This window comes from Ceratotherium simum, chromosome 1 (genome assembly GCF_057802395.1).
Source record: "Ceratotherium simum simum isolate JZ-2026a chromosome 1, ASM5780239v1, whole genome shotgun sequence".
NCBI classification, from domain to species: Eukaryota; Metazoa; Chordata; class Mammalia; order Perissodactyla; family Rhinocerotidae; genus Ceratotherium; species Ceratotherium simum.
Window position 1 is genome coordinate 74577225 of NC_141900.1, and position 22798 is coordinate 74600022.

The 22798-nt window shown below is 33.8% G+C and overlaps 1 protein-coding gene across 3 annotated transcripts in view; it reads right to left on the reverse strand.

The window, feature by feature from the left end:
• Window positions 1-4943: 4943 nt before the first annotated feature.
• Window positions 4944-22798, reverse strand: part of TFEC (transcription factor EC) — a 71644-nt gene continuing 53789 nt past the window's right edge. For all 3 annotated transcript variants that reach the window (XM_004418786.3, XM_087429865.1, XM_087429859.1), the window contains 4 exons: window positions 21148-21204; window positions 17361-17436; window positions 11313-11460; window positions 4944-10133 (listed from right to left, as the gene is read on the reverse strand). In XM_004418786.3, coding sequence (XP_004418843.1) covers window positions 9753-10133; window positions 11313-11460; window positions 17361-17436; window positions 21148-21204 — 662 coding nt within the window. In that variant the 3' untranslated portion in view covers window positions 4944-9752. The remainder of the gene's footprint in view (window positions 10134-11312; window positions 11461-17360; window positions 17437-21147; window positions 21205-22798) is intronic.

The following is a 22798-nucleotide window of genomic DNA, read 5'->3' on the forward strand; positions in this document are numbered from 1 at the left end:
CACATGTGTGTGGTGATGGGTTGTAATTGGTATTTGAGTGGTGAACATGATGTAATCTAGGCAGAAATAGAAGTATAACGATGTACACCTGAAATTTATACAATGTTATAAACCAGTGTTACTGCAATAAACAAAAATTTAAATAAATAAATAAATAAATAAACATGCCGTGCATCTGAATTTTTTCCTTAAATAAAAACATTTATATTCTTCAAAAATTAGGAAAAAAGAATAAAAAGATATGTATTAAAAGTATTCTCACATCTGCTCCCCCTTTAGCACCGTTATTAGCTTCTTGTATCTCCTTCAGCAGTTTATTTTTTGCATATACAGCAAATAAAAATATGTGTTCCTATCTTTCTCTCTTTATCACCCAAAAGAGAACATCCTATACATGCAATTCCATACCATATATTACTAAGTAAAAAACTGTTCATAGCAACTTTCCATTTCAGAACACAGAGTGGTTTTATTCATTTCTCATTGCAGGGATGTAGTATTCCATTTTATGAATGTACAGTAATCCTCATATAGATGGGCATTTGGTATAATTCCAACACCATTTATAGGACAATTTCTTCTCCATTGATTTGCAACACTTCCTTTATGTTTAGTTCTGATATGTAGTTAGGCTTATCTCTGTCCTTTGGACTGCCGGTTTATTCATATCCCATACCACACAGTTTTAATTAGTGAGACTTTAAGATATATTTTAATATCTGGTAGCTCTTTTATTCCCTCGTTGCTCTTTTCTTCAGATGTTTCCTTTATTTTTTTTGTTTATCTTTCCTTATAAAGTTTAATATCAACCTGTATGGTTTACAAAAACCTATTGGTATCAATTAAATTTATAAGTAAATTTAGGGAAAATGGAAACCTTTATTAAATTGAGTTGTCCCATCCAAGGATAGAATATACCTTTCTACTTATGCAGCTTTCTTTTCACACTAGGTTTCTTAAGTAAAATATGTGGAATATTAATTTTAAAAGGCAAGGTGTTATTGAGTACTGTTGGGCATTCATAGACAGTGTGGGTAAGGTGCATAAATGGGGGAACTTCTAACTGTAAGCATAGACTTTACTATATGCTTAATACTAATAAGAGAAAAAGAACACCCTACTCCCTTGTCTGGGAAGGAGAGGCAAGCAGTGGGAGCTATTTGAGAACAGCGTACCTTGGTTCACCATATCAGTACACTTCCTCACTTCCTCCTCTTCCTCCACCTCCCCTTCCTACACACACACACACACACACACACACACACACTCACACACACACACACTCACACACACACACTGAAATATATGCTTTCTCACTCTGGGCCTAGGAAGAGTAGCACAAGGTTCCTCTGACCAAGTGCCTGAATAACCTGGTCCTGTATAATAAACAAGTGAGATTTTAAGACTAATTACTCCAAATAAACCCACATTATCTGACCCCAGAGTTACATTCCATGTACTGAAAGTATTGATGAGCCCCCTGAAGTAGTAATAGTAATCTGACTGGTTGCCTCTGCTTAAAGAACCCTCCTCCTTCTCTCTCTCACCCTCCCCACCCTGTTGCACCAGGCTGGCCTGCCACTCTGCCCTTGTGTCTCAGTTTCCCTGAGACTGGTCCAGATGCCCTGATCTGTAATTCTATAGCACTCTGAATTCTGCCAGCATAGCACTTACTAGTCACTTTATTGAACAAGCTCAGTTACTTTCATCTTTTATAGCCCCTCAGCAATGACCATTGTTCTTTGGGGGTTACTTATTAAAGGAGCAGTGAGTGAATTAATGGATGAAGTCTAGAGTAGAAGATTTCTCTGTATTCATTGTTGCAAAATTTGATATTATTTTTATTTCTGGAACTCATCTTTTAGATAAGCCAAAAGAAAACACAAATACTTATCTCACTGCAATTGAAAGAATTGTCAAAGAGAGAAGGGAAGAGATTAATTTCAATGAATGGTCACAGCTTTGAGTGAGCACTATTTTATTATCTGAAGAATTTGACACTTGCACACTTCCCTTACCTACAGTTGACCATCACTTAACCATTTATTAAGGAAATCATGTTAAGAAAGATACTGTGTTAAGTAATGTGGGATATAGAGAAAGCTAAGGCATAATTCTTGTTTCCAATGCCCATCCATCTAGTGAGGAAGGTAATCTATGCATGTCTATAATAAACAGCAACACAAAGATCAAGTTTAAGTAGCAGCTAGCTGCTATAGCCAGCAGCGACCATGATGATGATAATTGTTGACTGGGCTAGTAAAGAAAGCATTAAAAGTAAGAAAATCTTGAAGTGGCCTTATTAGATTAAAGAATAGAAGGCCAGACTAGGATGGAAGTTGCAAGAATTGACTATCTTTATTGATTTGAGGACCTGTGTAGAAAAGGTAATTCATTTATATCCCAAATCTGCTTTTTATATTTGTCGATGAATAGAGATTTAATGCCAGAATGAATCAAGTCTCTGGTATCCCACTCTTCTATCCTTAGGAATATCAGAATGGGTGTTATACAACTATGTACTGTTTCTAACGTAGTTAGAGTGATTGTAAAGGCTTGAAGGACTTAGAAACCTACTTATTCCATGTAATTATATTAAGTAAGTATTTTTGAAGAGATAACCACGTAACTTCAACAGTATTTTTCTCGACAGATACACACAGCATCACCTTTCACATGTGTAAGCAAATAAATTATAATCTTGACTATAGTATTGTTTGCAGCAATTTAATTTTTCCTGAACTTAGCTCTTATTCTATTATAATGCTTGAACGATTCACATGCAATGTTTCCAATCTACTTTTCCTGGCTTGTGAAACTTTTTAACAAAACGTTAGCATTTGCAGGCACCAGATGTTTTGACATAAGGAGAAGCAATATGTAAATTTTAATCCACATTAGGAACAATAGCCTGCAGGCACCTTTTTCTTCTTACATGAATCATACACTTAACCACAATGTGGTCGGTCCTATCAAAATCATCACCATCTAGCATGTTGTACTCTTGTCTTATGGTTGCCAATTAGTGAAACTGATATATATTTAACATGATGGATATCCATTACTTGACCAATCAGCTTTATTATATTTGACCACTTAACCACCCCATAGCTAGAACTCTGCAGGTTATAATAATAACAACTTTTTAGATGAGTTTTAATGTTCCTTTTGATGATCAATAAAATCAATGCTTTTATTATATCTAAATGGCTTATAGCTGCATATATCACATAATTTACCAAAAATATTAAAACCTGTTACAACTTTCTTCATCTTTTTCATCTTTTTGACTCAACTCAGAATAAGATATGTGTGTGTATTTGTGAGTTTCTAATGGAAGAGATTTGGAGATAGCTTCAAATGTTGCCTAGATGTAGATTCCAATAAAGAATAACAATTCTTATATGTAGAGTCCTTTCTAATATCAAGAGATTAAAATAGTTTTTTTTTATAAGCTCCCACATGGAAACACATTTATCTATACCCAAATATACACATATGTACATACACACACAATAAACAATCAAGTATAAACTCCATTCAGTTATCCATCTTTTCAGTCTATATAGTGTCAAAAAATCATCCTGACTTGTTTTTACCTGTATTAGATTGGTTATACCTTTCCATACAGAAATTATTACAATGATCAGTATTTCTTGGCATTGATAATGCTTTAAGAAAAATATTCATATGGTATAACTTTTTAAAAAAGCAATGAACCTATATTTGAACATAGAACAGCATCTTTTATAGTCAACTCAGAGCCATCCTGTTTTATTATTTTTGAAGCAGATATGTAGAAAAGAAAATTCATAAACATGGTATTAAATATTAGAGAGTCTTAACATTTAACTGAAAACCTTATTAATTTCATTATCAAGGGATATGTCTAGTCAATACCAATTAGCAGTTTTAAAATGTTTTACATATTAAAATACAGTATTCTATTTATCCTAGATTGTCTGGGGACCATCTAGTATATTAAAAGATTTTGCAGAGTTTCTTAGTGATTTCACCGCTACAATTATGCCTCTTAGCAATTTTGCAACATTTTGATAAACATTTTCCATAAATCAAAACCATAACAGCATGAGAAGCAGATGGCAGGAGACTATACTGAAGAATGTAACAATTGTTTTCATTAATAGGGAAATTTTGGATCGTCGTTTTCAGCATGGACTACGTAGTGAGCAGTTGTCATTTGTGAAGTCTCATGGCTGTTAAGTATCGTTTCAGATGATTAACCCACATTCTGTATTTTCCAGCGCAGTCCATATACAAAGGTAGAACAAAAAGTATATTAAAGCGTTTAATGATTCTATGCTTTCATTTAATATATGCAAAGAAAATACTGGCATATTTTTTAAAGAACATTTATAAAGATTCATGTATGTATTAGAGTACACCAGTGTTCTTCATTTTCTTAGAAAATAAGACACATTACTTTGTTATTAAAAATGAAAAATAGCAATAATTATAAATTCTACAGTCTTATTACACTAACAATGTTTTCGGATCTAACCAATGTTAGATTAAAATTATAGGAATATTACTTCAGCTATTCATACATAGAAAATGCTATTAAAGTCAAAGATTTTTAACTACATTGTTATTATTAAGATTAAATAGCTGAATTAATTTTAGCCTTGTACGCCATAAGCAACTGCAATGCTGTTAGATAAGATCCTTGAATTTAGTTAGCTTTTAAACTTTAGTAGTCATGTGTTAAAGAATAACATAATATGTAACTTCCTGATTGTATATCAGCAAAATGATAGTCTCTCCTTTCTTTTGCTTATTTTCCATTTCGTTTGTTACGTATAACCTCCAGCTTTAAATAACACACAAATAAAATTTATTTCTGTGCAAAAAGCAAAGTTGAAAATACAGAATTTTTTAAATAAAATAGTAATGCAGGAATGAGACAGGTAGGATTGCAAATACAAAAGTCTTTAACTTTATTCTTGAAGCCTGTTGGATCAATGTAGTAAAAAGACATTTTACTGAGGATTTCATCAGTAAAAAACACAATAGAAATCATTTGGATATGTAGAAATATGTACACAAATCCTTTTGCAAGAAGATAAAAAGTTCCCTTTTATGTACAAAACAGAGAATAGTATTTCATCATTAAATTAGTTGAATCCAGTGGGAGCTTCTTTTAATCAAAATAACTATTTTCTGATTCTATACACTCAAATTCTCTATGAACCTCACAGAAAAACAAATGGAGCAGAGAAAAATTTTAAGAAAACTATTTTTATCAGTTGTTGAATGGTGTCTTTGTTTACAAATTAAACATCATACACTTGATAAAATATTGGTGTAGGCAATAAATAATGATTATAAGGTCATATGACACATTAGATCAACAACACTCTAAAAGTCTTTAGTATTTATTAAGTAAGTGTAAGGAAATCTCTGTATATATTAACTTACACTAACTCAAATTGACATCTTATATTTAACATGCAGGGCACCGGAGGGGCAAATGATGTAATCCCACGCAGCATATAGGCTGTGCCATTATTAATACCAAAGCAAAATTCAATCCTTCAGGTGTTTTCAAGAGATCCAGATGGTTGATCTAGTGCTGATAACACAGCAAAAGGATTAATTGATTCCAGTTTTCATCTACATCTTACATATAATGAGGTCAGTAAATATCAGCCTGGAGATATTATACAAACATTGAAACAGTTCTGTCATTTATTTATTTAAATATCAAAATTTCACAATATCAGAACAACAAAAAGTATTTTCACGATACCTTGAAGTATAAGAAAATTCTCATAAGACTCAATCTATCGAAACAAAGAAAAAATACATTCTTTTTTACTTTATAAAATCTAACCTCTCCCCTGACATGAAGGCAAATGAGCATGCCAAATCAAGAAACTCATTGTATTTAATTTTTTTAAATAAGAGCTATTAAATATTTTATTTACACTCATGTGAGTGAAAAAAATGAGCTAAAAAAGAAGGAGGAGGAAGGCTATTTCTCAATGTCCTCAGCTCATCTGTCTATTTATTATTTAGAGGTTTTATACCCACACAAAGAAGGCTACAGTTACTGATATCACGTCTGTAAACTGAGGAAATATAGTCTGTATACATATATTCTCCAGTTAACGGGAAAAGTTCAAGAAGAAAGGACACTAAAAAGAAAAAAAGATTATGAAGAGCTATATCTATTCATAGGAGGCACTCGTTATTTTAAGATAATTGGGAGTTGGAAATGTTGCTTAAGGTAAATCCATGAAAATGCGGCCAGTATTTTACAATAGAGAAAAGAGATTGGATGGGATGTTTTCTTGAAAAGATAACTAAAAATGATAAAAATAAAATTATTTTTTTAACAGATGCAATTATGCAAGTAATGCAATTATGCATTAATTCTTTGAATGAACATGACCTGGTTAATTGTATATTCATAGACCAGTGATATCCAATGCTTTTTGTGACAAAGTTTTTTGATAAACAATATGCTTCTTTTACTGTTATAAGTCTCATTTCTGCAAAAATATTCTAGACATCCATCAATTTTCCCAAGGATTTCTCTTGATTCTTAGATACTCAAGTAATTTGCTTTTGAATTTATGTTATTTTTACTTTGGTATTTATATGTGTATCATTTGAAAATGTTAATGTCATATATTTACAATATCCAATAACCATAAAGAAACTGACCCATAAATATATAATATATGTATATAACAGGAGGCGTATATATATATAACAGAGGATGTTTAAAGGGACTACTTTATAAGTAAACAAGTTCCTTAGTGAATAGTCTAGTGTTTGGTACAGTTTCAGTTTCCTACACAACCTCATCACTACTGGGGTTGGGATAATGATATTCAGATAACCAGGGCTCCCTCCTCCATCATTATATATGACATTAACTGTGTCCTTGGCTCTTGAAAGATGCATAGCTACAATGCTGTCTGTTAGTAACAGACCTGATGCAGGAATTCTTCACCTGGGATCCAAGGAGACATTCAGGAGGTCCCTAAAACCTCTCGGTGCATGTAAATTGGGGGCCGTATGCACAACTCTGTATTTTTCTGGGAAGAGGGTCTATAACTTCCACTAGATCCTCAAGGCCTTAGAAAGTTAAGAACTACTGACTAAAATCAATTTTTTAATCTATTTCAGTCGACTGTGACACAGCACCGCTCTTTACTCTGCCTTTAAAGATCCACTACCCATTTTACAATCCCCTGATAGCTGCTATAATCTGAAAGTAGAAGCAAATATCAGTACTCTTTCCAGATCTCTTTCATCCAGCTTCTACCATCCTGTGTCAAGCTCTCACATTTGCTGAGATTATGAGGAATGGGTTTCAGGGCTGGGTAGTAGCATTTTAACAAAATGGAAAATGATGACAGAGTAATGACATCATCAGTGCAATTCTTCTCAGAATATGAAGAAATGAGAATAATGGATAAAATGAGAACAGAATTAGCCTTTATTCAAAGTGATGTGTTTTCCATGGACTCAAGAGATATTCCTTCTCTGTGACTTGCAATGTCAAATTAAATTATCACCTCAGATAATAAAGTGGAATTTTGTCATAAAAGTATATAATATTCTCTTAAATTTCCTGAGGAAGTGTATCTTATTCCTCTCTTTCATGTGGCATATTTCAGATAAATTTTTCTATCTGGCTTTAATGACTATTCTTATAAATTAAAAATTATTTTTTGCCATGTCAAACAATGAAAATTATTTTAATTCTCCAAACTCTGAGCTATTACTATAAGCTAAGACTGAGATAATTATTATACCATAAGGATTTATTATTCTCCCACTTTCTTTAGCATTACAGTCTCAAGTTTTGTGATGGTGTATTTTCCACGTGAGTAATATCTGAAACATCCTTTCAAAAACTTATCCCAAAGTTAATATCCATGAATGATTACATCTCAATCACATTAGTAATATACAGTAGCATTTTAATTTTTAGGCTTCTCCCTCCTAGTAAAAAAACTCTGTTTCTACTATATCATTTCATTCTAGTTTTCAAGAGCTTCTATAACCTCTTGCCAATATGATTCTCCAGGACTCCCAACAGGCATCATCAAGGGTGGCCAGATCTTTCTAATGAACGTCCCATGAAGATACCTCCCCAACTTATTCTTACTTTTATCATTTGATTTATATTATTCCCCTAAATGCCCTCCCCTTCACCGAAGTAATGCTTTTAAAAGAAATTCAGTTTTGCTCTTCCCATAGATTTTTGTGATTCTCCAACCTTCATTCATTTTCATTTTCTCTAACCTGTATTTACAGCTTGTGCTGCACCATGTAATCTTTAATTATATATGTCTTCTAAGTGTTGTTGTTTCTCTTGTAGTCTTGTTAACTCCCTGAGGAGTAAGACCATATCTTGCTCATCTGTTCTACTTTGTACAGGACCCATTGCACTTTCGAGTATCACTCCATAAATACTCATTGATCAGATGATCATTCACAGAGGTCCAGCACAGGGCAACATGCTTGGTAAGTCAATTCCCAATCCTAAAATAAGCTCAAGAGAAAAATTTGAGTAAAGCATAATAGATATAAATATTCTTAATAAATACTTACAAAGTTGGCAAAGCTTATAGGGTATTCTAGGTACTTATGAGAATGGAACTTTATTCTCCACTCGAAGCTGAATGTAACAAGAAAGTTTCTATTTTACTAATTATTTTAACAGTTGGCAATCCAATTTTCAATATTTTGTCAATTTGAAGAAAAGCTGTATCAACTAACTAATTTACATCCAATTTTGGAGACAGTGATAAATTTTAAACACCTGAAAAATTGTCCTACTAGGGGGACTTTTTATATTTTATTTACTGAAATTGATTATCCAGTATCTCTTCTTGATGAAGAAAAGAAGATTTGGAATGTGATTTCTGAAACTGATTAGAAAATCAAGAGAGTGAAGGAAAAAAAAAGAACATATACTACCTACATTGTGTGCCTTTGTGTGTGAGGATATGTTTGCGTGAAGCAATAAAATTCTAGCCCAGATTCTTGAGGAAATTATTCAATGTGCTCCTTTTTCTAAACAGAGCATGTCTCCATGAATATGCAAAGATGCTTTTAGAATTAGTGTAATTGAACTGACTAAGGGAATTAGGGTCTAATTTTAGAAACTAAAATTTTTATAAATTTTCTATATTTTATTGTGAAAAATTCTAATGTTTATTGTAGACTTACTTTTCAATTACAAGTGACAGATAATCTATCCTTTAATTATTTCCCATATAAGGCTTGAACTTTAGACAATGTCCACCAGACAGTGGAAAAAGGCAATGAACCACCAGATTTGTTGATCTTGATTCTTGAAAACTAATGTTGTACGAGTTCAAGAGGAAGGAGATGAAAGTGAACAACTTAGAAAAAATTTGTATATTTCGGTAGGTTTACTCTTTTCAGTCTGTTAATTCCAATAGTACATCTTTTACAACATCAGTAGAGAGCTATTCCTTATGTTGTACCTCTTTCCAGGAAAACAAAATTTAAGTAGATTTGGACTCCGTAGTCAAAGAGGAAAAAATCTCTTTTAGCCCTCAATATTTCTTCAACACCATGTTTCTTCTTCCTGTGAATTCTTCTGTTGTTTCTAATCAGTTTTTTATGAACAATATACTCCTTTCAGAAAAATTAAGCCAAGGCAATATATAAAACACAGGACAGAAATGCATAGCACCAGCATAGAATTGCTTCCCGGTTGATGAATTGAGCCTGTTTATTTTTTATAAGTCATCCCCATCATCTGAGCTAAAACTACTTCTCCTACTGCTCTCTTTGGAAACTGCAGGGGAAGTGGCAGACAGCAGAGGATCGGTTCCAAACGGAGATATTGTGTCATCCAGTAGCATGTCACCCAATCTTTGTTCCTCTTTCAAAGCGGCACTAAATGATAAATCTGTGAAATGTGACAAAGGATCAGAGAAGGCCATAGCTTGATCACAGAGCTCAGGGCTTGTCCCCTGAGACAGAGTCAATTGCTGGGAATAGTCTACTGAATTCTGTTCAAGATGAGTCTGTGGTTTAGTGACGTGAGCACCTAAATCAACTGTGCCGAGTGAAGCCACGGTTGGCAGACCATGAGCACGAGCCTGTATTTCTAGTTCCTGCAATTTCAAACAAAAATAATTAAATATTGACTTTGAAAGTGGTCTTAACTCTAAAGAATACAGCAGAAATAGAACCAAAATATTAACAAGCACTGAAAATGAAGAGTAATACATATTATAAATACTCTTTGCAAATAATGGAATGTGATATATTTCTAATGCCTGAAAAATAACCCTGAGAAAAACACTAAGACTTTTTAAAAATTCTCCTTCCATTGTTCTTTAAAGGAATAGATGATGTATAATGCTCCCATAGTGGCTCAGACTACCATACAGTTATTTGGAAATAGTGGAAAATCTTCCATTTATTCTTCCCGATTAATTTCTCACTATAGGACAATTTCACAATGCTTTACCTAGAAATAAGTGTGCTCATATAAAAACAAACTTGTGAGTTATGAAAATCCATATTTTGCTATTTTGTGTCACACGAAGAGATGAGGAGTGACCTAATATAAATTAGCGCAATATGCTTAGAGGCAATGAAATCCATAGCAATGTTACTAAAGAAATAAAAGGAGGAGGGAAGAATTTAGTGTCCAGTATTCTCTGCAGAAACAAATGTTCTGCTTATTTTTCTTTGGGCTGGGTTTTTTTGTTGTTGTTTTTATTTTTTTGAGGAAGAACAGCCCTGAGCTAACATCCATGTTAATCCTCCTCTTTTTGCTGAGGAAGACCGGCTCTGAGCTAACATCTATTGCCAATCCTCCTCCTTTTTTTTTTTTCCCCAAAGCCCCAGTAGATAGTTGTATGTCATAGTTGCACATCCTTCTAGTTGCTGTATGCACGGCCTCAGCATGGCCAGACAAGCGGTGCGTCGGTGCGCGCCTGGGATCCGAACCCGGGCTGTCAGTAGCTGAGCGCGTGCACTTAAGCACTAAGCCACAGGGACGGCCCAATATTGTATGTTTTTATAAAATTGATTCTATTTTCTGCATTTTGCAATTAGTTGTTGTCATTCATTATATATTTTTTAAGTCATCATGATCCTGGGTTTCTAATGAGAACCTAATTGAAACAACCCAATTCATGAACTTCTAAAAGGCAATAAAATTATCCTTCAGAACAAAAATAATTGTTAATAAGAAAAAAATAAATGAGACCAGTGAATAAAACAGATGACGTAGGTAAGTCATTTGTAAGCTATGTGGTTCATGGCAACATTCTTATAAAAACCTGAATCCGGAGTATAAGCCGCCTGTTAGCCTGCTCTAATTTCTTCTGTCTGTGTTCTAATTCTCGAGCTCTCTGTTGTTCTTTTTGTAGCCACTTGATGTACTCCACTGATGCTTTTAGAATGGTTCCTTTGTTCCAACGCATATCACTGTAGAACGGAGAGATAACCTTTTCACAATTGTGCATGTCAGCAGAATTCATAAGAACTTACAAAATCTTTTACATTAATATGAAATAATGATTTACATGACTATTATTCACTCTTAGATATTATTGCTTCTGAATAGAAATTTTAATAGAATAGTTAAGAAGCCCTTATATAGTAAAATTAATCCCAGAATGAAAATAAGTGTCAAAAGAAAGTAATAAAGTGACTTTTTGTGGGAGAGCTAAATGCAATATCATGATTTTACCATTACAGTTTTTATATTTTTAGTGAAAATTGCTTTTATTATTAACTCTGAGATTAAAATCTATGTGCGGTATTTCTGCATTAATGAACTAGGAAATGTAAGTTACTGAGGACTTAAGCCTAAATTTTTTAAGATCATTTCAAATGTACCAATCTTTTAACCTACTTTCTAATAAGGTTTCTTTTATGCTTCTAAGAAAATAATAAAGTTCCTCCCGATGGTGATCTTGAGTGATTGTGAAACAAATCAGAATTTGGCAACATCACTTTATGCAATAGAGCAAAACTTTCTAAAAGCATTAGGAAAATTTTTCTGCACAAAAAGCATCAATCCTTTTTTAAAAAGCTGGATATCTATTTTTAAATAAGTTTAAGATAAGTAAATACAATGAAACATTACCGGATAACCTTTCAGACTGTAGCATAGAAAAAATATTTTATTAAAACTTATTTTTAAGACAGGAGAAATGATAAATCTGGAATTATGGAACAGGCTACCAATTTTAATATCTGAAAGCATACGACAATGAATTTAATGCTGTGTGAGAATTGATAATATGTGTGGAGAATGAGGCCAAACTAATTGCTAAAAGTTAATCAGAACAGTTGGAAAACCTTGATGAATTTTCAGTTTAGAGTCTTGAGATTTTTTTTAAATACAGCATAAAGTAAGCATATAAGGAGATTTTAAAAAGACATTACACTGCATATATATTTAGTTTATGTGATCTACATGAAATATATTGAACTTAATATGTATTTCTTAAGTGAACAGAATTGGGAAAATATAGTTTATGAAAAATCTGACTTGCAAATGCCTCATTGGAAGTTCAGGTTAGATGACAACCCCATTAGCTGTAACAAATTAACAGAAGATACATTTTTCCACCGACAGGGGAAAATGCTTTTTAGGGCCTAGATAAGCTGTCTTCTACTGAAATGCACCAAACCATTATCAGAGTCTGTCTCAAGTTTGAAAATGCTTTGTCAGTTCTCTAGGGCCATAATAGCCATTGGTCTCATTCCACTCACAGTGATTTATCTGGTGGGGGGAAGGCTAGAGCAAGAGAGGCTACTTTTGTCATCAAACCAAGAAGGTTATCTGTACCTGAAGAGTGCGGTTAACTCCTGAATTAAAATTCTAAGTGGCAGCAGGAGCCTGATGGCCCTAATTGTGTTTCATTTCTTCTCATGGGAAGAAAAACTTGAAGGACAGAAGGAATAAAATAAAAAGGATAACTCTAGTCAACTTTGAAGCTTAAGGTACTGTTTATTTAGGTCTAAAGTAAACCTTCAAAATGGTGGTAGAGACCACACTATGGGTCTTCCTATAATTTCTACCTGATGTCATTTGCACTATATTTTTAAAAGTTCACTCTATTGTAAAGCCATTTTAATATATGAGGTTTCTTCTTAAAATATTCTAAGTTTTCCAAATTTATTTAGGAGATATTTTCCTGTTGCCCAAGATAATTTCAAGCAGTTAAGCATTAAAAACACCTTATGTGACAGTAACACTAACACATATAAAGGCATGCCTAAAAATTAATGTTGATCCTGGCTTTTCACTTTCCACAAAATAATTTTCTTTGAAGAACTTAAAACTTTTGGGAAGTTAAAAGCTTGAATGCTTTTAAGGCTAAGGCAAAGTAATAGAAATATGTACATTGAGGTAGGAGTGCAGCCCAGCAAAACTATGGAAAATGTACAATCTGTTGTCATCTTAGGAGTACACATCCACTTAAAACATTAAAAAATAGAAAAGAAAGAAAGAAGAAACCATGACAGGTTTGAGTTTTCTTGCTTCGATCAACATTTTACAACTTCTAATTTAGAAAGTCTTGTTAGGTCTCATTTACTATCTCAACTACCATTCTTACACACAAGGAGGAGAAAGTTCTGACTTTAGAGGAAAAAAAAAGATCAATTTAGTAAAAAAACTGTAATCTATTTTATAAATAAAAAAGGAGAAAAACAAGAGTAATTTGATATCACTAATAGAATAATTCATGATCTGATATTTTTTATTTCTACTATGATTTTTTTCATAAATACGATTCATAAAAAGCACATATGAAATAGATCACTACCACACATCCATAGAAGCTCTTCACTTTTTGTGTTCGTTAGTTTTGTTTGGTTTTATTTTTTTACCAGTGGTGAAGAGATTGTGATTCCTGGTAGTTGGTTTTTTCATTTAGTTTTCCCAATCTATATATCTCAACTACAGCTGTTTGCTACATCATTTTCCCTTCTGACCTTAATATTTTGACCTAGAAATACACATTTCTGAATGTTTTTGAAACATAAAATGGCATCTCCATAGAATTCAAAATATCTTTGGTATTAGCTTTGATTTCCTAAGGCAACTCCTAAGTTATTCTAATCATGAGTTGGAAAGGTCCTCAGAGGTCAATGACTTCACAGTATCTGCTATTTGCCCAAGATCCTGTGGTGTTTAGATGAGCCCCAGGTGTCTTCACTCAATTCAGTGCTCTTTCTGCAAATCTGTGGCTTTCCTGCCTTTTTCAAATGCATCTGCCATAAGAAATATGTTTTCTATTGTGACCCAGAGCACTCAGTGCATTAAACTGCAACAAAGGTTTCACAAGACATTACTATCCTCCTTATGTGTAGTATGTAATACTCTCTGATATTTTCAATGCTTTCTTCCTTCTTTCTTTAAAAATGCTGGATCTGTCCCATTTGATTGATTTCATGATCCATTAATAGGTTATGACACACAATTTGAAAAATCTCACACTAGATAATTTTATAATCTGACATATTTTCTCACTTTTTAAAAAAGGAACTGATCTTATTCATTTTAATGGTTGTAGTCACCCATTCAACAAATCAGTCTGAAACTTGTTAAACTCAAACTAAAATCATTTGGCTTTTTTTTTAGATCCACTTTTTTGTTAACTTCATCATTGCCCTAACTTGGTAATAACAGTTCATTTATTTTCCAATTTCAAAGTGAAACTTGCCTCCTCTGTTTTATCTCCACACTCTTTCTCTATTAATTTCATCATGTCATTTTTAGATTATTCAACGTAGCATCTGAAAATTCAACAAATGAATCCAAAATAATTTCATAGAGTTAATGGTTACTCCTTAAGCCCATGGATCCAGACTCTATTTCTCAAGTAAAGTCCGTTTTAAGAGGCTGAATTTTGGATTCAACAATAGGACTTATATTGGTAAACCCTAAAAAGAGGCACTAGCGTAACTGGTGAGGCCACAGCACGCCAAGGGATAAGATGCATTGAAACAGAATTGGTCTTGAGATGTCTGGAATGCCACAGCCATCAGTGAAATGTCTTTTCTGTCTGTGCTATGCAGACAGATCCACATATAGACATATTCAACATCTGACTAATTAATGTTTTCAATTAGACTCAAATATAATTTGCCTACATATAACATAATGCAATTAAAACAAATAATAATCCTCCTTTCTGAGATCCATAAAGAAGAGAAAGACACTTAAGAGTGCTTACAATGAAGTTTTCCCAATTATGGTCCCTTTCAGATACGATTCTGTGATAAATTGATTTTCCATATTCTAGATTGGGGGTAGACAAAGTACAGCCCACAGCCTATTTTTGTCAATAAGGTTTCATTGGACATGGTCATGCTCATCTATGTACATGTCTCTGTCTGCTTTCATGTCACAGTGGCACAGTTGAATAATTGCAACAGAGACCATAAGGCCCACAGAGCTTGAAATATTTACTATCCGGTCCTTTACAGGAAAAGTTTGCCATCTTCTGCTTTAGACAATGAATTAGAACTAGAAAGGAGCCTTTTTATAACCAAAGCTTCTATAAAAATGTAGAGTACTAACAATCCTTCACACAAGCTTTATAATATGTATCCTCAGACATATTATTTGATTTTATTTTTATAAAAACCCCGTCACACAATTGGTACCTTCAAGGCATGGTGACATCTGAAGACGTTTAGTTAGGCTTCAGAGTCTAATCTCATAGGCTCATCCACTTTCTGCATATAACCTTGCCCTGGCACCGACAGTTAGTTCTACCAGTTAAGAGAAGCTGTCTTAACTGACATTTATCTAATCACTTTCAGGATTAATTAATATTCTCCATCCACTTTGTGACACCTATGGACTGTTGTCAGAACAAAGTAGTTAACAGAGGCCACTAGGCTACCTTCTGATACACCCAGGTACTTCTGTTATCCTTATGGTGGCATGTGCTTACTGAGAGGCTGTTAAATTAATGCCCATTGCACTTGTTATTATAGTAGTATAATTAAATTATATGTACATTAATGAAATACGAACACAAAAAAAGAAAGAGCATTTATAAAAAATAGTTACTGTTTCTAGGAAAATTATATTAAAAGCTTTGGAAAAACTCAAAATGTCAGTAAATGTAGGTTGCTGAAAAAAATGCTGTAACAAATTAGGGAGTAAACATTTTTAAAATCCATCTCTACTTAGGTTATCTAAGTTTTTGTGTTATTTTAAAGAAATTGAAATAGACTATACATTTTAGTGCAGTTTATTAAGAAAGAAAAATTGAAACACATATTCAAACAAAAAGGCCTTGGCCTTACATCAAATGTGTGGTGAATAAACGTGCATTTATATTTTAAGTGTTAAAAAAAAAGTCCTATCAGGAAAATGGGTATTCTCTTCTGCTAATAAAAAGAGTTGTGTGCTTAGAGACTTTAAAAGATTTGAAGGGTTCTTGGTAGGGCCTAGACTAAGACTGAGCTCTGTGGACTCTCTATCCAGTGCTCCTTCTGTCATTTACTCTAGATGCCTTTGCTATTTAGTCTATCCATGAGGATAAATATTACATTCCCTTCTACTGCAGATGGTTGAATTGTCCGAGTGAATTAGCACATTTGGATTTAGGGAAAAGTGCTTCCAAGTTCCACAAATATCACTTTATCTATCAAATATCATTGTTTTTGAATAACGGACAATTGCCAGTATTTGGAGAGGCCAGTTCTTAGTTTGAACAAAACATTTTTTCAAGTCACCATTAATTCTATAGATCGTGTTTTTGGAGAAACATTCAACATTCTAAATTGATACTTTGATTAATCAAGTATTTCTTGAAATTTACAACCTCCAACATCTTGTTTAACTGACTGTGTGTGTATATGACACCAAAACCTGGTTGAAAATTTAATTACAATAACCAATTATTGGTTGGCATCAATCAGCATATTTTACAATTCCATTTTTTACTTGCATGTCTCCAGAATTTTGGAACCTCTGAAAATCCAACAATTCAATTTTCATATACACATAAATCTTAAATTAGAAGAATTGCTATAACCATAAATTAAGTATATAACAATCAATATTGTAGACAGCATTTGACACTGTCATACAGAAAGACCCACTATGAACTGAGAAGAAATAATTTACTTATTTCCTATAGCTCAAAAGAATAAGTGTTAATAACAAACTTGATGCTTAATAACTATCAGCCTTCAATAGATATTTGAAAATGAGACCAACAGTAGCCCTATCTTTGCCATAAGCTACTTAGTTTTCTAGTCATTGGTTCTCCCCTCCCCCTCTTCCCTCTGGCCCATTTTGGGGGGTATTGAAACCATAACATTATTATAGAAATGAATGTTAAACTCACGGATCATTAGACTTTGGAATAAGAGTGCCAAGCTCCTTGATTCGGTAATTAATATTATACCTTCTTCTTCTTTCAACTATTAAAAAAGAAAAATTATTGCTTATTCTCATTAAAGCACAATTCACTTTTGGTCACTTTTGGTAAACTTTCTTCACGGTCTTTAAAAAACAATAAGCAAAAAATTTCCATTCAGTCCAAAGAGTATGCTCAAAAATAAAATAAAAATTCAAACATATTTTATTCTAAAAGTAAAAATAACACTATTAGAATTGTGATTCTATTATTCACAATGCTTTAAAAACACTTTCTCTCAAAACCAACATTTTTTTCATTCTTTGAAATGCTATAATATTCACTTATACTGAAATGTATATATATACCCTATATGATCATTATTTCAAACACATGCATTTTGTCAGTCCACCAGAATTACAATCTTTTGAGGTCTGGACCATGCTTTATTCTTCTCATATACTCCCCAGAAAGCCTAACACAAAGTTTGTGTTAGTAGATGTGTGTGCTCAACTAGACTATCACCTCCTTGAGGGCAGGGACCATTTCTTCCTCGTATAGCATATGAGGAAGCTTATGATGAGCATATTTAGCATATAGGAGATGCTAAATAAATATATGTCAATTAGACCATAAATATATTTTTCTAATTTAAAATTTTTCAATAATATATAGAGCAGTGGTTTTCAAACTTTGGTGTGCATCAGACATACCTGGAGGGATTATTAAAATAGATTTGCACCCACACCTAGAGATCTACCCCCACACCTAGGGACCTGGTAGATCTGGATTGGGGCCCAAGAATCTGCATTTATAACAAGTTCCCAGGTGGTACCGATGCTGTTTGTCAAGGGCGCACACCTTGAGAACTACTGATATAGGTTTTCATTCAGAGACTGTTTTCTCTGTTTGTATTTCCATGCATTTATTGCTTATGGAAAGTTTATGCGTCTAGTAAATCTTCAATAAACAATAAACAATATATATATAAATAAGTAAAACTTCCCATATTAACCCTTATCTAGAACAGTCTCATAGGGAATACTCTTATAGTCTACTCTACATTCCTAGAGTCAAGAACTACAATATATGCTTATACATAATATTTTTTTAATAGACAATATTTTTAAAGCTTTCCAGGGAAATGAAGGAAGAAAAAAGTCATGAAGAAGAAGAAAATCATATATCAAAAATATTGGAAAATACTTAAACAATACACACTTGAAAATTAAGATCTGCTATGGAAACATGGGAAGTCGTGAAAGAATATCAGTTGTCTTGGTGAACCTACCCTACAAAGCAATTTACCATGAATGGATTTGACCTTCAGGAAAAATACATTGGGATTCCTCTAAAATTAGGACATAATTGATTCCTGAGAGAGTTTATTTTGCCTCTTTACCACTCCTGTTTTCTTTGTACATGTGATGCAAAAAACAGTGACACCACATAAAAAAACTGAAAAGAAAATAAACAAAGGTAAAGCTGATAGAAATATATATATATTTCACAGTGAGAATTTGTTAATAATTCTATGTTCATACATACTCACTCTTATATTATATAACAGACTTTTAAATATAGGATGAAGAATAGCTACTAAGGATGTTCACAGTTTTATCTCAAAATAGGGGGCTGGTTTAGTCCTAAAATTCTCCAAAATCTATTATTTAAATGCACCTTATGTAAAATATCAGAAGTTTCTACTGTACTCTTCTTAGATTGTGATTGACAAATTTTTTAATGGATAATTATAATGAGAACTTTGGTTCTTCAATGTTTTCATATTCAGTACTAGTTATTTGTAAAGGAGTCAAATTTTAAGAAATTTTGTTATTTCACGCCATGTGTGGTTTCACTCGTCACAAAGTTTTTGATATATTCATTCGTTCTCGTCCTTAGATCCAGGCAAGAGGAGCCCCTATCCCAGATCCCATACTTAGGAGAAGCCACTTTGCCCTTTTCTCACCACACATCTTCCCACTGAGCAAGGCAGCCACAGGGTCAAGGGAACCCCTTCTAAACTACACTCCGGGTAATTTGCACTGGGAATATCCTCCCAAATGCCCTGAGCCCACTTTTAGAACCTATGCAGGTCACTTCCCAGGTCTATCCTCCTGAGGGAGGACCATAACACCAGTGTGCTCATCCCTAGACCCAAGATGTGGACAAGGGGCAGTTGTTCGCAGAGATGTGTATGTATTGAATGTACTGGATGAGGTGTTCACACTCATGTCTGAGGCAACTTGCAGCACAGAATGGAATTGGGGGAGGGGAGAGAAGAGAGATAGGTTGCTGGCTGAGGGCTGGCATTGTCCCACCCTGACATTCCCACTCAGAACTCCAAGGACCTGAGAATTCTAATTCACACGTGGCCTTCTGTCTTTAGGAAAGACAGAGCATACTTCATGTAGCACTTTCTAGCTTGAGCTATGACTTTTAGATATTTAGACATCTGGTAAGTGAGACTTCATTTGTCTTCTTGCCATGATCCTTACAAGTTTTAGGGGTTTTCCTAGATTCATTATATTTAAAATGTGATATTGATTTTTTTTGCATAGATATCTCCAAAAAGCAAGATCACTCAGTAAGGGAATCTAGATTAGAAAACACTTTGATAATAGACATACCAGGCACCTATCATATTTTCATTAAATGACCTGTTGTTTAAGTTGTGGACACAGAAGAGAGAAGAAAGGAGGAAGGAGAGTAATAGTTAGCAAATTTAAAACTAAGAGAGAAGCTGTAGTTCCTTGATGCATTAATTCCTTGCTATAAACAATTAGCTCTCCCTCGCATGTTCTACTTATCTTGTAATCTGGACCAAAGCTTATCTGCTCTACCACTAAGGGCTATCAGAATCAGATCACTACCCAAAGAACTGTTATAACCACATGACAGCTCTTTCCTTGCAGTCACCTAGTCAGCAAACTCTGCTCCCTCTGTGACACAGGAAGGTGCATGGTGAACAATCAGATGCAGATTTCACAGGTAGATGTAGAATCAATTTCAGCTAATTGCATATAAAGAAATTACTGGTTTGTTTCAGAGCTTTAAAGTTTTTATTTATTTTTATTCTATTTTATTCTGTCTCATTTTTGGATTTGGTTCCCAGAAAAAAATGTCTTCACACTCAATTAGTCAAGCTCACTTGAAACAGTTAAGCACTTGAGACATGACCAAGCACTTTCAAGCTCAACCTTGCAGCTAAACTACTTCCCTTGCCTGCGTTTCTCCATCTCATGTGACCCGTTATCAGAGTCAAATTGACTCCAGGAAGACTTCAGAGCCATTTTTTTGCAGAGGTGGAATTCAGCACTGCAACATAAGCAATACCTTTCAGATAACTCATGGTTAGGAAGGGAGGATCAGATTGACACAGAAAGCTGAAGACCTGGAGTTATGTTTCTTGCTATTTAAGTGGTGTACATTTTCTAAAGTCATTTTTATCTCTTTAAACCTTTGAGTCAATGAGTCACAACGGAGTTCAAATGTAGCCAAGTGCAATCATCTCGGTCACATGCAGGCTTCTTGAAAGAGAGCGATCAAGGAGAGAATTTGAGATGTTTCACTTCGTAAAAATGTATAGCTTTTCTGCAAGTTCACATCATTTGAATTTCCAAAAATAGCTCACTTAGTGAGCATGTACTATTAATTTTGGTCATCTGACCTCAAAATACTTATGGAGTGACAATAAAAGACCACACAATTTGACCTCCATTCATTTCCTCTTGCATTAACTAATTTTGTTTGGAAAAAAGGAAAATATACTCACTGAGGTTGTGATTGTCCTTTTTTTGTCTCTCTTTTGCCAAAGCTCGAGTATCAGTTTCTGATCAAAGGGAAGATAATTGAAACAGCACTTAGTCTTACTTTATAACCCCTCCAGTCAAACTAATTCAGAAATGTTAGGTGAAAATACAATATTTCTTGCTCCAAACGGTATAATAATATTTTTATGCAAATATTTAGAAATTTGGAGCAGAGTACCCTGGTAAGAGACAATGGCAAACCCTTTAGGCTTTGAGTAGTAAAACCTGGATTTGTATTCTGGCCCTCCATTTAATCACCATGTGATCTATTATCTAAATTCTCTGTGTCTCAGGCTCCTCTTCTGAATAAAACTGGTATAATATAGTACCTGCCTGATAATCATTGTGATGATTAAAAGAGGTTCAGTGCACAGCACATATTAAACTGCTTAATTTTTATTTTCAGAATTTTAAGATTATTCAAAATTATTCCAATCTAAATTTTTACAACTTACATTTTTTTCATAAAAAATTATGATTTCTACATCCCAGGAGTTGGAACTAACTACTATTTCTAAGAACTATTTCTCAGATATTCCTATCAAACAATTCCGCACTTCCAGTAAACGACACCATACTTTGCGTGCTGTGTGGTTGTGTTCGTGGTAGTCAGCCTCTAACTCGGCCCACACTGATTCTCACTGGTGATATTCACACCCTTGGCAGCTCACTCCCACAATGACTAGAGCTGACCTGTGAAACCAATAGAATATTGTGGAAACGACTAGTATGGCTTCCAAAACTAGGTCATAAAAGACATTTTCAGCTTCCACTTTGGTGTCTCTAGGATCAATAGTTGTCATGTCATGAGGACACAAGCAGCCCTAAGGAGAGGTCCACATGGTAAAGAACCAAGGCGTCTTGCCAACAAGCAGCACTAACTTGCAAGACCTGTGAGTGAGCCACCATGGGAGCACATCCTCCAGCCTGTCAAGTCACGGATGTCTGTATCTCTGGCTGATGTCTTGACTCTGAGTCAGAACCCATATTCTAAGCCACCCTTGGATTTCTGACTTATAGAGATTGTATGAGATAATAAATGTTTATTATTTCAAGCTGTTAGGTTTTGGGGATAATTTGTTATACAGCAATAGGTAATTAATACAGTGTTCCTTGAATTATTCTAGTTTTTAAAATAGGTAATACTGGAATACATTTATTTAAATTTGTTTATTTAAAACTATATTCATTAATTTTAATCTAAATAATTTGAATGCACAGACACTTTTGGATTATTGATTAGACTCCAAGAATGGACATACTGTATTTACTGAAAATGTTCATGTCAACTGTGTAAAAATTATTAAAGATCCATGTTTGGGCTACAAACCAAAAGCTTGTACAATGAGATATCACCTCACACCCGTCAGAATGGCTATAATTAACAAGACAGGAAACAACATGTGTTGGAGAGGATGTGGAGAGAAGGGAACTCTCATACACTGCTGGTGGGAGTGCAAACTGGTGCAGCCACTATGGAAAACAGTATGGAGATTCCTCAAAAAATCAAGGATAGAACTACCAGCTATGATCCAGCTATTCCACTGTTGGGTATTTATCCAAAGAACTTGAAAACACCAATTTGCAAAGGTACATGCACCCCTGTGTTCATTG